The following is a 14,000-nucleotide window of genomic DNA, read 5'->3' as shown; positions in this document are numbered from 1 at the left end:
CTACGGAAAGTATTAGTGCCGTCATTTAAGACCGAGAGCTCCATCACCTCCAAGAGGTCGGCGATGATATTCCCTCTGACGTCTGGTGTTTGCATTCCCCAGTTGCGGTGATGAGCATTGAAGTCCCCCAAGATGATTTTTGGGTCCTCCAAGCCTGCTACCGCTTCAAGCAGCTTCCGTCGTAGTTCCGGGATTACGCCACACGGCAGGTATATACAAATGATGGTCAACGGAATCGGGGCCTCGATTCGGACTGCTATTATTGGCAGGTCAGTGGATATTTGTTTTCGCAAATGGGGAATGTTTCTCCGGACACCCAAAGCAACGGAGTGTTGCAAAACAGAGCCCCGCTTAGTGTACCAGTGGAATCTACCCCCGACAATGTTCTGTATGTTCGTTGTGGAAATTCGATTTATCTCTTGGAGTGCGATGACGGACGGACATAGCTCTCGGTCAAGGATCTCCAGTTCTCCCAAGTTGTTGTACAGTCCATTGATGTTCCATTGCAGAGCGAGGTTGGTGGATGTGTTGGTGGACATACTTTCCTGGTGATGGGCGGTGTGGTGGGGTATCAGAGGTGTAGTGGTACTGAATGTGACGATTCCCGGTGGAACTCCACCGACGATAACAGGTTGGGCAGCCATTCCACTAGGAAGCAGCCGAGGAAAGGTGGTGAGGTTCGTTGGGGAGCTGGAACTCCCGGCCATAGCTTGCGTGAGATCTCCTCGGCTACGTCTCCATGCATCATAGATATTGGCATCGGACCTCGCTTCGGCTGGTATAGGCGAAACAGGCCTGTCATGAGCTTCCAGTGGAGTGGTTGTGGCGGCCGGCTTAGCCCTGGCGGCGAGACGAGCGGATCTTCGGCGGATTGGGATATTAACTGTGGATGGTGTTGTGTCGGCAGCTGGAAAGATCGCAGTGGCAACGATACGCGGTGTTGTCGAACAAGACAGCGGTGCGCGGTGACTGGGAGTAGTGATCCCCGATAATCGTTCGATTAATCGATTAATCGAATACTTCTTAAAGAAATCGATTATTAATCGAGCGAATACTGCACAACCAATAATCGATGCGAACGAATAATTTACGTCGATTAATCGATCCAAACCCAAAGAAAAAAAAACCTACGGTCGCTGCAGTTTTATCCTGAAATTCAATCATTATCTTTGACGCTCTAAACTCGTGAACGACGCTCAATGCAGTCAACGCGAATTGACCTTCGTTTACGAGTTTAGGGGAGCGTGAAAAATAATAATTGATTTTCAGGCGGAATGAACACTTTTTTGATTCCATCTCTAACAAATGAGAAATATTAGTCTAACTAACTATTTCTTTCAGTGTGACGATTAATCGATTAATCGATTATTTGGAGCGATTAATCGTATCGAATACTAAACTGCTAAAAAGTATTCGATTAGCTGATGAACGATTAATTTCAAAAATCGGGGATCACTAACTGGGAGTAGAACTCTCAACCAGCGTTCGTTCACTTGACCCGACGGCGGGAAAAAACGGTTCGGCGTCACTGCAATCCTCTGCGCTACTTTGTGATTTGGCGGTGGATACTTCGGTGATAATGGCACAGGGTAGCGGAAGTTGCACAATGTCGGCAGAAGAAACTCCAGTGAGATCGATCGGGGAACGAGTGATTCCACCCTTGTGCGTCCCGAGATCTGATGCAGTTCCCACGCAGTCCTTCGGGGAATAGACGTTGCCGCCCTTGTGCGTCCCGATTTCTGGTGCTGGTCCCACGTGGTCCTTCGGGGAACAGGTGTTGCCACCCTTGTGCGTCTCGAGTTCAGGTACAATTCCCACGTAGTTCGTCGGGGAATAGGTGTTGCCACCCTTGTGCGTCCCGAAAGCTGGATCGTAAAATACTGCATCTCCCTGGCGCCGGGGGTAGACCGTCAGTACCGGTGGGGGTATAACGTCCGCACTGACGGGGCCTCGACTACCAGGAAATATCGCTGGGTTTCGTTCTTCATCGACGTTGGTTTGTTTCTTCGTCCACAGGCTGCAGAGGTTGTTCAGCAGTTCCGGTGGGGGTGTAACGTCCGCACTGCTGGGGCCCTGCATACCTGGGGCTCTGCTGCTTCGGTCAGCGACAGTTCGCGGCGAGGGATGCCGGAGGTTGTCCGTCGATTCCGGTGGGGCTGTAGCGTCCGCATCTACGGGGCCCCGACTATCCCTACCGGAGAGCTGATTGGTGGAGTAGTGGTTGGCGACAGGTGAGGTAAGAGTTGGACGAAACACTATTTGGGCTGACGGTCCTTACCGCTAGTCAGCGGTGGGTATGGAGAGTCTGATCGCTGATTAGATCGAGGGTTATATGGAGGCAAGGCGGGTTGCTTGCCTACTGTTGACGATCTCTGACGGATGTCCTTCGGTGGTTGTGTAAGCGGGGATTCAGGTTTTCTTTTATTCGAGGGCGTTGCATTTGTAGTTCGATCTCCAGACTGGGCGGTAAGAAGTACTGGTGTAGACGGAGATGGTGTTCTCGTAAGCGTGTCATCTAGTTCGTTGGATTCTATGTCGGAGTCAGAGGAATTGACCAAGCTGGAGTTTTGTGGTAATATGCTTGTGGATTTGGCCGGTCGGGAGGATGTAGGGGTGTTTAACAAGGAGGGAGGGCTGGAATGGGTGACTTTTATTACCTCGGATGTTTCGACACTTTTTGTTTGGGGCAATAATGACCTGGCTTTAAATATCTCCTTCTGTTGCAGAGTGATGATTTTGTCCTTCTGGGTCAATCGTTGCTCCATGGCCGCTAGTGTATTGGCCATCTGATCGATTTTATCCACCAGAGACTTGATCATCTCCGTGTTTTTTAACGCCTCGATACGTTGTAACTCCATTGAAGCGGCCATGTTCGCGATAGTAAGATCTTTTTCTTCTATTTTTTTCACCAGGTCATTTGTTTTTCGATCCGGGGCTGCCTCCTTATTTGGTATGTGGTCGGGTACTCTGTCTCCTCTGACAGCTTGGGCATAGCCTACCGACCGACCATTTTCTGCCTCAAAGATTAATCTTGCCATTTTGTAATCGACGTCCCTGTCCACTTTAAGCTTTTGTATTGTATTCTCCTTCCGGTATTCCGGACAAGAACGGGAAGCAAGATTGTGACCTGCGGAATTGCATCTGCTGCAGAACGAGGGCTGCTGGCATTTGGGACCTTCCGCCGGAATCGCATGGTTAACGGAACAATTCCCACAGGTTGGCGTATTTTGTCTACACTTGGTTTTTGTGTGACCGAATGCCCAGCATTTAAAGCATTGCATGGGCGATGGGTAATACGGCTTCGTTCTTACTCGCAGGTAGCCAAAGTAGATGAACCGTGGGTGCGGGGCCGGGGACATCTGCCATGGCGGCGGCCCAGCGAATACTCAATCACTGCCAAACACCACTAAAATGTTTTTTTGTTATCACGCACTACGGGGGAGGCCCGACCCTTACCCGACAACCGGTACGGCTTCTATGTCCACAAACAGCACGAAAATTATTTGTTTTGTACAATTAAAAAGTGTTACAAATTGTACACCAAACAGGATAACACAAACGATATGTTCAAAAACTTGTGTACGGCGCTGTAACCGCACCAGCGCTAGCTACTCAACAAACGTAAACAATTGTTCACAATACTACTGGTACACACGATATTCGCGGCGGATAAACAGGCGGTACGGACACAAACTAACGACGGTAAAACTCACTTCCACGGCCTGCGTGGTGCCCCGTGAAATTTACACGTACAATTATATATAATGTTAGACAAAATAAACATAAACAACGATTATTCGCAGCGGGAGAAAAATCTATGTCTACTCGCTTGCGATATAACAATGGCTGTGTGGGTCCGATAATGATTCAATAATATCAATAATATAATATTTTAACGGAAATGCTAGGAAAATAGTTTAGTAAGGCCAGCAATTCAAAACTGCTTCCGGCCTGCTAATGTGATAGAGAGTAAATAGGTTCACAAATACGGATGAATTATTTTTTCGTTTGTTCCACGTCAACACATAGTATGATGAATCATACATATGTTGTTCTTATTTATTGAAATGAAATCATGTATATCATGAAATTTGATACCTTAGTTATATTTTTTTTCTTTTATTCTGGCACGGAGCATGCAAAAAAACAAAATGTCATTGTTTTATAACAACGAAACCAAATTAAAAGCGTTTACTTCTTCACAAAAGACATGAACAAAAATACCATGCAAGTTCGCTAATCGGGGGGTATCAACATGTATTAAAATAGAACAAGGAGCGCTTGAACGGTCTATTTTATTATATATTTTTATATTCGTTGGCTAAAGTGTAACAAAGTACGAGCAGCTTCTTCGTGTGCTTCATAAATCTGCGAGCGGATGATCCGCGGTGCGGTTTATCCGCGAAAGCGAGTTCCATAGTAATTCTATGGAATTTACTGGAATTGATCAGTGAGTGGTAGGCTATTGCTCTTTTGTTTTGGTTATGGCTTTTACATTTTTTGACCCCTGATGTGTACGACTTTACAGACGAGTAGTTCAATGATGTCTGTATTGATAAAAAATATTTATCATGCCGAAATATCTTTTTTTTTGTGTTCGCATCTCATTTTTAGTCATTTATTGCGTCATCTGCGTTATCCGTTATTTTTGTAATTCGCGGAGACCTTGCCAGACTATTCCGCGGATAATCGGGGTTCTACTATACTTCTAAAAACATGATTCATCATTTGGTTTTATGATGAATTTCTCATCTCATCTCATCTCATCTCATTCTTCCCCATCAAATAGACTTCATTGGTTTGAGTTCAAGGTGGGTAAATAATGAAGACGTCTATTAACGGTATAACTACTCTCTTGCATCAGAAATCAAGTTTTCGTTTCACTTATATGGACCGTAAAATAAAATTGTGTACACGGATAACGGGATTCATGTCAGGGGGAGTAGTAATGTGGATTGAAGTCAAGTTGAATGAAGAGATGGATTTTTATTCGTTAGTCACGTCAATTAGAATAACCATTTGCTAGAATAGTTCATCAGTCATACTCGTTCTTAACGCTCGTCAATTCATTTCTAGTCAATTTAAAGCATATTTACGGCGAATGCGAAGTAGTCCTAGTCGAAGGATGAGGAGAGTCGATTTTCATTCTCCATCTTCGAAGATTCCGGGCTCTGATCACGAATTCAATTCTCACTGCCGAAATGCTTCCTTGGGAATGGAAATGGAAGTCCGAGTGACAAACTAGCCAAAAGCTTGAAAGTCACTATAATACAGAAAACTAAACTCTTAGAAAAAGTTTTTCTATGAATGGAATATGTCTTAGTAAATAGAGCATCTTTCGATCCTCGTATCCTCAACCTCATATTATGTTTTCTATCGCAAGTTTACGATCAGAAAATCATTTCGAGAGAAAATGTGAATGTTTGAAATTATATTTCAAAAAACAATTTTAAACAAGACGAAGTATGCCGTGTCTGCTAGAAATAGGATCATTAATTCATAATCTGATTTTGTTATAATCTATGCATCTGATATTTACTTTTGTGAAATGAAAATTGGGATATAGTAAGTGCGACATGCCGAGGCACCACTCAGTGTCGCATTGGAGGCGATTTTGACCTGTAATTGGACATTGGCGATGAGAGTGGTACAGTATCGGCGTCTGATAGGGACTTTCAATGTGGGGCCATAATTTGGGCCCCAAACTCAATGTTTACAAAAATGTCCAATTAGAGGTAAAAATGTCCAATTAAACGTATCGCATTACAGGTTTGTCCATTTAGCTAAATGTCGCATTAAATGTAACTTACTGTATTATTTCATAGATACACCGATTTTAATCCCTATTGAACAATCTTCTTTAAATCAAGACGGGTCTATGGTACTAGGTGAGGCCGTTTCGTCACTAAGTTGGTTAGGGGAGCGGTATATGAAAACAGTACGAAAGCAACAAGAAGGGGAATTATTTGCTTGTAGCGTGAAAGGGACAGACTGATCACGAGCGAGCTTCGGCACTAGCGTATTGTGTTTTGTTTACAAACAAAACACAGTAGACTTCCAATATGGCTGAAGAATGGTTTTAGCAAGTTGGCCCACCTTAGGATATACTTCCAGGCGCCTTGCTTTAAATTACTTTGTGATTTGTGGAACCGGTAGCACTGCACACTATTGGCTTCAATGATAATGCCCAAAATTTGTCTGGAATGAAAACATGAAGTTCTTTCCCTTTCCTTCTTCCGATTGTTAGTTTGTTTTTAGCTTCGGACGCGGAGACTTTCTGTACATAAATAAGTAGCGCCAACAAAGGGAACACGAGCAGCTGCAAAACAAAAGCGCATATCGCAATGGCAGACATCAAGAAACTGTTCTATACAACTATTTTCTCTCAGACAATTTCTAGTGATGGCAAGTTCTTGTTTTGCGGCAGCAATTTCGGTGAAATTTTAGTTTTCAGGTAATGATATTCCTGGTTAATTTGGATTTTTTTTCTAATTGCAATATTCCTCCAACAGTATCGATCGTATAACCTGCAGTGCCGAAAGTTCCATAACCGATCCAGAGAAACTACCCACGGTTCCATTGCTTGTATATTCGCTTCCCGAAAAATGTCAAGTATACAGTTTAGCTTTCCACAAAGATTTTCTGATCGCTGGTCTAAATGGCGAGGTTTGTGGTTACCAGTGGAGTAGCAAAAATGTTACTATTGGCAAGAAAGCTTGGAGTGTGAAGTTAGCTGGTTCCGTGGAGCATACCGACGTTAACGAGGTGAACTATCTCTGGTTGGATGGAGAAGATGAAATACTTTACGCCGGCTGCGGAGACAATATAATGTACGCAATTTCGCTCGAGGATGGACGAGTGGTACGACAGTACCAAGGACACAAGGATTACATACACTGCGTCAGTGGTTGTATGGGAAAAATTGCTACTGCCTCTGAGGATGGATCGGTTCTATTGTGGGATTCACGACAGACTAAGTTTACCGGAAAAATTGAACCCCATTCCAACAAATTACTACATCGACCAGAATATGGCAAGTGGCAGGGGACCGTTTCTATCACGGAGGACTGGCTAGTTTGTGGCGGTGGACCACAGTTTTCTCTATGGCATTTGCGCTCGTTAGAGTGCACAACGGATTTCTCTTTCCCCAGTCAGTTACACGTGTCGGGCTTTATTGAGGACAAGATTTATGCCGCCGGAGACTGCATGAATCTCTATCAGTATAATTTCAATGGAGATGTGACGGCAGTAATTCAAATCTCCGCCCCTGCTGTGTACAGCGTGGTGCATCAGACTGATCCCAACAAGATTATGGCAATTGCGGGCGCCTCCAGCCAAATCGATGTGTGCACAAATTTTAGTTTCCGTGACATTGTTTTAAACACGTACAAAAAGTGAATAAATGAGATGTTTTATCGATGATTTTTTCGCTTTTTTATCCTCCCAAACGGTATTATAAAAAAACACGCCTTGCATGGCAACATGCTTTCCACTTAAAAACGTTATAACAAATCGAAATTCAATCGGGGCGGTGGTGCGTTTTCTTTTGGAAACCTGATAAGGTAACCATCAAAACTTCTCTGAAATCAATCGACTGGCGATATATTCCATTATGTATCGCGCGTACGCTTTATAGAGCTCCAATCGCAACGGCCAAGAGTTAACTTTGGGAAATCTGAGAAGATGAAAAAAATAACTCTGTATGATATGTTCCGTTATGCATCGCGCGTACGCTTAGGAATTTATCCGTATCTTTCTTTGCATAAAAACCAGGGAAAACAGCTACATATTACAAACACCCTCCCTAGATACTTTGTACCCTCTGCTCTGGTTTTCAATGGTTTTTTTTCGGACATGCTACTATAGAGATCCGTCATTCGGGAGCGGGATTAGAATAACGATTCGAATGTTGAAAAATGTGGTACAAAATCAATATTTACTTACCTTACCCAGCAGATCAGAGCCGTTCTTTGTGCTTCTTTGTTCCTGATGTCGTCTTATTACTCAAAATATCAGTCAACATCTTCCGCAAATTATTGTCCGGACGCGTCTCCTATATGCTACAAAAATTCTCTCCAAACAGCTCAATGGAACCCATGGTTCATACGTCTTCGCCAATCTTCGCCATCCGTCTATGTTGCATCCTAGAATGTTGTAACGCCGTCAGTTCGAAAACTTCAATTTATTGTAGTTCAATTTTTATAGGCTATTCAGCATTGCACAAGACGTGAACTCAGTGTGGTGATTCGATCGATCTAAATGTTGTTCAATGTGAAAATACAGATTCCCTGTGGTTTGGTGATAGGTAATCTGTCATCTGTTGAAGGCTCGCCTGAGTCAGTTCTTATACCATTTCTTGAATGCAGATGTCAATCGCAGTGTTTCAATCAGATGCCTACTACTTCACTTTGGTCCGTGACCAGTTTTTTCTTCATGTCTTTTCATATTTCGGCTTGTTGTAATCTTGGCGAGGCTGATCAACTTGGTGAAATTCATGCGTATGATTGCCAGGGGACAGTTCTTCCAGCACCTAAGGCCCCATACTGCATACTGCTGCATAATTTCAATCTCAGAATTATTATAAGTGAAACAGAGAACAGTTAATAGAAGCTAAAATTGAAGAGGAAAAAAGCTTAGTGAAATAGGACTAAATGAATCGTAATAGAATTAACTTGAATAGAATTGCTTTGAAGCTAAAATTCCATAATCAACAGCGATTGTTCACAAAATAGCGCATATCTACATGGCGCAAAAAAAATCTTTAAAATATTTATCATTCTCAACATCCTCAACCTCAAAAATAGGACTGAAATGGGACTTAACATGTGATGATTCGAGGGAATAGGAAAACTGAGCTTGAGCTTGGGTAGACTGAACAATTCGTAGTGCTCTCCGTGATTGACCTTAACCAGCGAAATTGCACAATGACGCTTGGGGGTAGCAAATCATTCCCACTGTGCAAGTTTCGGTGAATCGAGCTTTAGATAGTCAATCACGATGTCGGTCAGGTCCTAACAGTCACCATGGAAAGGGAATGAATGTTAGTATGATACTCGACGCCCGAAGGCCAGAAAGGTTGCCTCTATAGCGTTGTTCCCTAGCGATTATCAAGAGAGGAATAGTTGTTAGTGGGGAGAGATACGAATCAGGATCCACTGTCATATGTGATGTGAATAGGTAAATACAAAATAACGACCATTGACGAAACGAAAGTCCGGAATTCTCATGTGTCACAAAAAGAGGATGAAACTATATGTAGGCAAACAGGACGGAAATGTGTCTAAATATTCCGTCATTTATCGCGCATAATCTTTGTTGCGGCAGCCCATTAGAAACTAAGTTATTCGCATTAGTAAATCCTATTCCCAATTTAAATTCACATTGTGGTTACAGACTACACTGCGAGGGGAATATTTCGAAGTGAAATATTACAGCAGCAATTACTCTCACTACATATTTACTCTCCCGAGATAAATCGCCGATTAAGCAAGAAAATTTATAAACCTCAAGGGAGTTAGTTCTTTGTATCCGGTACCAATTCAGCATCCAGTTTAACAAAGATCATCTTCGGAATACGACGTGTTTGAGCAGAGTCAACCTTCTTTTATTTTATACTTTGAATTTGGCGTCCATCCAAGAGGATCCACTTTGGATTAAATTCATCGAGTTTTGACTAAAACCAACCACCCAGGACACGTTCCAGTTTTCTGTCCACTTCAAGGGTAGTTTCCGTGGCTAAGATCCGGAACAATCTTTATATAACTCTAATCGCGGCGACAGAGAGAACTTTTCTAAAATTAATCGGACTGCCAATATTTTCAATTGATCAACTCGCATGCTCCTCATATGACTCCAATCGCGGCGAAGAGAAGATATCTTTGAGCACCCTGAGAAGGTTACCAGAAGAACTCCTCTAAAATATACTCTTTATATAACCCTAATCGCGTCGACGGAGGATTACCTTTATGTAACTTGAAAAGGTCTCCGCAAGAACTCTTCTAAAATCAACCGGAATGATGATATATTCTATTATTCAATGCACATGCCCCTCAAATAACGACGAAAGGTTATCTTTGAGCAACCTGAGAAGGTTACCGAGAGAACTCTAAAATTAATCGGAACGAAGATACATACTACCTCGATCAAAAAATTCTCGGAATCACCACCGTGTGGCGCTCTCAGTCACCCGTTTTATTTTTTTCATTTTTCTTTGTAGGTTGGCACATCTGTCATTGTCAATTCTATAAAATTTGTAGTGTGATAGTTTTACATTTCTAAAAGTTACGCTGTATTGAGTACATCTGCTATTGTGCGTGACTCGATTTTGTACAATTTGTAAAATTTGCAAAATAAATCGTTATTCGTGAAAACTTGGGTAAAAACAAAACGAATACCATTCAGCAACCACAATTCACCTGATTTGAATATCGATATTGATGTATAATCTAGTATTTTTCAATTCCAGAATAAATTCTGAGAACTTTTTGATCAAGGTGGTATATTCTATTACTCAATGCGCATGCCCCTCATATAACTCCAATTGCGGCGACTGAAGGTTATCTTTGGGCAACCCTATAAGGTCACTAAAAAATTCTCTAAAATCAACCGTTGATATATCCCGTTATTTATCACACGCATATTTTTGAAAACAATCGTAGGACATTTATAAAGAGAGAAATAAAAGCAGAAGAGAGACTGAACCGAAAAGAACCCTAAAACAGACAATCCTAAATTGATACCGAAGTAGCCGGCATCATTGGAAGACCTGGTAGCGTAAATACCATCCGGAGATCAGCATACAAGTAAACATGTAAAGCATACATGTAAACAGACCTAAGGAATTCTGGAACAAGGTTCTTTATACGGATGAGACCAGATCCGATCAATCTTTTTGAATCGAATGGAAGACAGATGGTGTGGAAGAAACGAGGATCTATCCTTCGGATTCAGCATTTCGGTTCCCACAGTAAAACATGGCGGCCACAGTCAGCTGATGTATGGTACAATGGCGGCGTCTGGAACTGGGACCATGGTGTTTATCGATTCGGCAATGGACAAGATGGCTTAATTGAACAACCTCAAACATAACCTGCAGTCTCCCGTGCAGAAATGGGGTCTTCCTCGTGATTACTACTTTCAACAGGATAATGTCCCGAAGCAAACTGATCTCATCGTGCGGGTGTGCCTGCTCTATAATGTTCCAATCAACTCAAAACACCTCCGCAATCACCGGACTTCAACACTATTGAGTATCCATGGTGGGAAATCAAGTTGAAGGACATAACTTGAAACCGCATCCCCGATCTTTGGATTGAGATCTTTTGTTTTGATTGTTGGAAGATGGAGAAAAAACAATGCGGAGAATGCCAGCTAGAGATAAATGAAATAGAGCCACTGCATTGTGACTTTTGTGAGGCTTACTTCGACAACAGCACGCAATGTTGTGGCTTTAACCTCGGTCGAGCAAGCAAAGATCTATTTTCACAAGGCAAAACTTTCTTTATTTGTGCAACATGCCGGGATAAATTGGGAGGTAGAGGCGTGAAATCCTATCTACTCGATGAGATCGTCACCTGATGGCTTACCGGTTCAGGTCCAACAGCTGACCAAATTGATGAAATCGCTGAATGACAGAGTGGACAAATGCATCTCCATTGATAACTCTGCCGAGCCCCACCGACTCGACCAAGAATGGAAAATGCCTAGCACAGATTTGGTATTAAACGTCGTCGCGGTAATGGAGGCGAAACGAAGGCACTTCATATAAGGGGCTGTCCACATACCACGTGGACAGAAAAAACATGATTTTAGACACCCTCCCCCTCCGTGGACAAGCGTGGACATTTCTTATACCCCTCCGCCTGTTGTCCACGTGGACATTCCTCCGGTTTTGAGGAAAAAATCAAGAAATTCTATTTTTTCGCTTAAATTTCATTTCAAGTTCGTTTCTATTTTCTATTCCATATGTTTATTGATAAAAATTATAGCCTTACCAATGGTAACGATTTGTCTTGAAATCTTCGATGTTTTTCAACATTGTCCGGGAGCTCATTATTTTCTTCCGAATTCTATTCACGTTATCTTCATATCCATTTTAAAATACTCTTTGTGAGCTTATTCTCGAGTATTTTTATTAAAGCTGGCTGGCTGTTTGAGTTATCAAAAAATTAGACAATGAAATCAACCACTTTGTTTGAAAACAGAATTTTCTCGTCTTAACATCAATAACTTTCGCTTTTACAGATTCGGTAGTGCCTGATGGCTATAATGAACCTAGTAAAAACAAAACATCTGCACTATCATCGTGATCGATGATTCCGTTGACCTACAACCCTTAATTGTTAAATCATGCTGAATATTGTCCTTAAAAATTCATGCCGATTCTAAGAAAAAAACCCAAAGCATATTTTTGTAGGCATACATTTTTTCGATCATAGATGCACCGTTTTTCCCTGAATATTTCAGCATCCTTCATGCAACTTGAGAATTCCATCCTCTCAGAACTTATGCTATACAGTAAGTTGAAGTTCTTACAAGAATCTTAACAGTTAATAATCTGAAGATGCAATATCTGGTGTGTAAGGCGGGTGGAGTTTTAGAAGCGCCCTAGAAGCGTTCTGATCGTTGATTTCCATACGTTCAGCTGCTAGCAGTACTTGTTGGAATTCATCGAAACTAGTTGAAGTAGTTGAGTTGGAATTCATCGAAACTAGTAGTAGGTAAAAGCTCATGATACAGATTTTCTTCCAGTCCTACCAGACCCAGCCATAACTCAAGCGAGCGAAAACCTGCTTCGGGGTTCCATTCACTTGCTAAGATTTTTTAAACTCAACATTCTTGTAAATGATTTGCCCTTTACAATTCGCTACAAATATGTATTTTCGTCGCGTTTATGAAACGAATCGCAGATTGAGATAAGTCCCTTCAAGTGTTTTTCGGTCAAATAAACCCTTATTCCTGAATCTGGTCGGATTTGAAATTAGCACAATGTTGCGTTCTTTAAGAGGGTATTCTAGTCTAAAAATTTGAAAAAAGAAATCTTTTTTTTTTCTTCATATTTCTCTAATTCAGACATTTAAGAATATACCATAGAAGAGACTTTTTGAAAAAAAATTTATCAAAAAACACATTTTCGACTTGTCCGAGGTTCATACGATAGTGGCATCTTTACTGATTCAGAATCTGTTCAAATTTCCGCCATTTTATCAAAAAACACGTTTTTGACTTGTCCGAGGTTCATACGATAGTGGCATCTTTACTGATTCAGAATCTGTTCGATTCGTTTGTTTCAGAGAACCAGAAGTGCTGGAATCTTGTACGCCATGGCACAACTTTTTTTTGAACCCCCTCACTCGATCAGCTCCTAATTATGGATATATATTTTTCCGTTCAATTTTTGTTTTATTGATATAACAAATAGTGTATAATGATGATAATGATGGTAAAAATATTCTTTGTTCTACTTTTTTGGAGCTCGAACAAACGTCCGAAATTCGTGTCTCTATCCCCCTTAATCTGATCGAGTCAAATCCTATCGGATTGTACAAATATTGCAACCTTGAAATGCAGAATGCAAAAGTTTATTTTGTTCGGAATGCGATTTGTCAAATCCGATCGGGTTACGTAATATGGGTTAATATGTAGTCTATGCATTGCCCCATGCGCTCTATTACCGGTTGGAATAAATTGGATCCTAGTTCATGTGCGTTACCTTCAGAATATACATTTCAGGAAAGAGGTTCAGTCATATGAAAAAATATGGATGTTTGACCGAGCAGCACTCTCAGGCAGTTCAGTATTTTTATTGATGAATACTGAGCACTCAGGGCGGGCGTGAAGTTCAAAAAATCGTGTAAATACAAAACAGATCTCATTCAATTTTGACTTCTAACTTGAATGTTCTACTTTGAAAAATACTTAATGTTTCCACGTGGACAATATCAAAACCCCCACCTCCCTCACCGTGGACAAGCGTGGACATTTTCGTAACCCCTACCCCC

At 41.7% G+C, this 14,000-nt stretch overlaps 1 protein-coding gene across 1 annotated transcript; it reads left to right on the top strand.

The window, feature by feature from the left end:
- Nucleotides 1-6,180: 6,180 nt before the first annotated feature.
- On the top strand, nucleotides 6,181-7,422 carry LOC129769925 (THO complex subunit 6). Its single transcript, XM_055772462.1, has 2 exons — nucleotides 6,181-6,454; nucleotides 6,513-7,422. Exons 1-2 carry the CDS (start codon nucleotides 6,345-6,347, stop codon nucleotides 7,396-7,398), a joined length of 996 nt encoding a protein of 331 aa, XP_055628437.1. The 5' UTR covers nucleotides 6,181-6,344; the 3' UTR covers nucleotides 7,399-7,422.
- Nucleotides 7,423-14,000: the final 6,578 nt, after the last annotated feature.

The sequence above is a fragment of the Toxorhynchites rutilus genome, chromosome 2 (assembly GCF_029784135.1).
Source record: "Toxorhynchites rutilus septentrionalis strain SRP chromosome 2, ASM2978413v1, whole genome shotgun sequence".
NCBI classification, from domain to species: Eukaryota; Metazoa; Arthropoda; class Insecta; order Diptera; family Culicidae; genus Toxorhynchites; species Toxorhynchites rutilus.
The sequence above is the reverse complement of the archived record's forward strand: the minus strand, read 5'-3'. Positions and strand labels throughout refer to the sequence as shown.

Bases quoted from the DNA above. Each gene is read 5' to 3' on its own strand.
- LOC129769925 (XM_055772462.1), top strand. From the start codon at position 6,345: ATGGCAGACATCAAGAAACTGTTCTATACAACTATTTTCTCTCAGACA. The intron at 6,455-6,512 runs GTAATGATATTC...TTCCTCCAACAG, and splicing joins GGTGAAATTTTAGTTTTCAG to TATCGATCGTATAACCTGCA.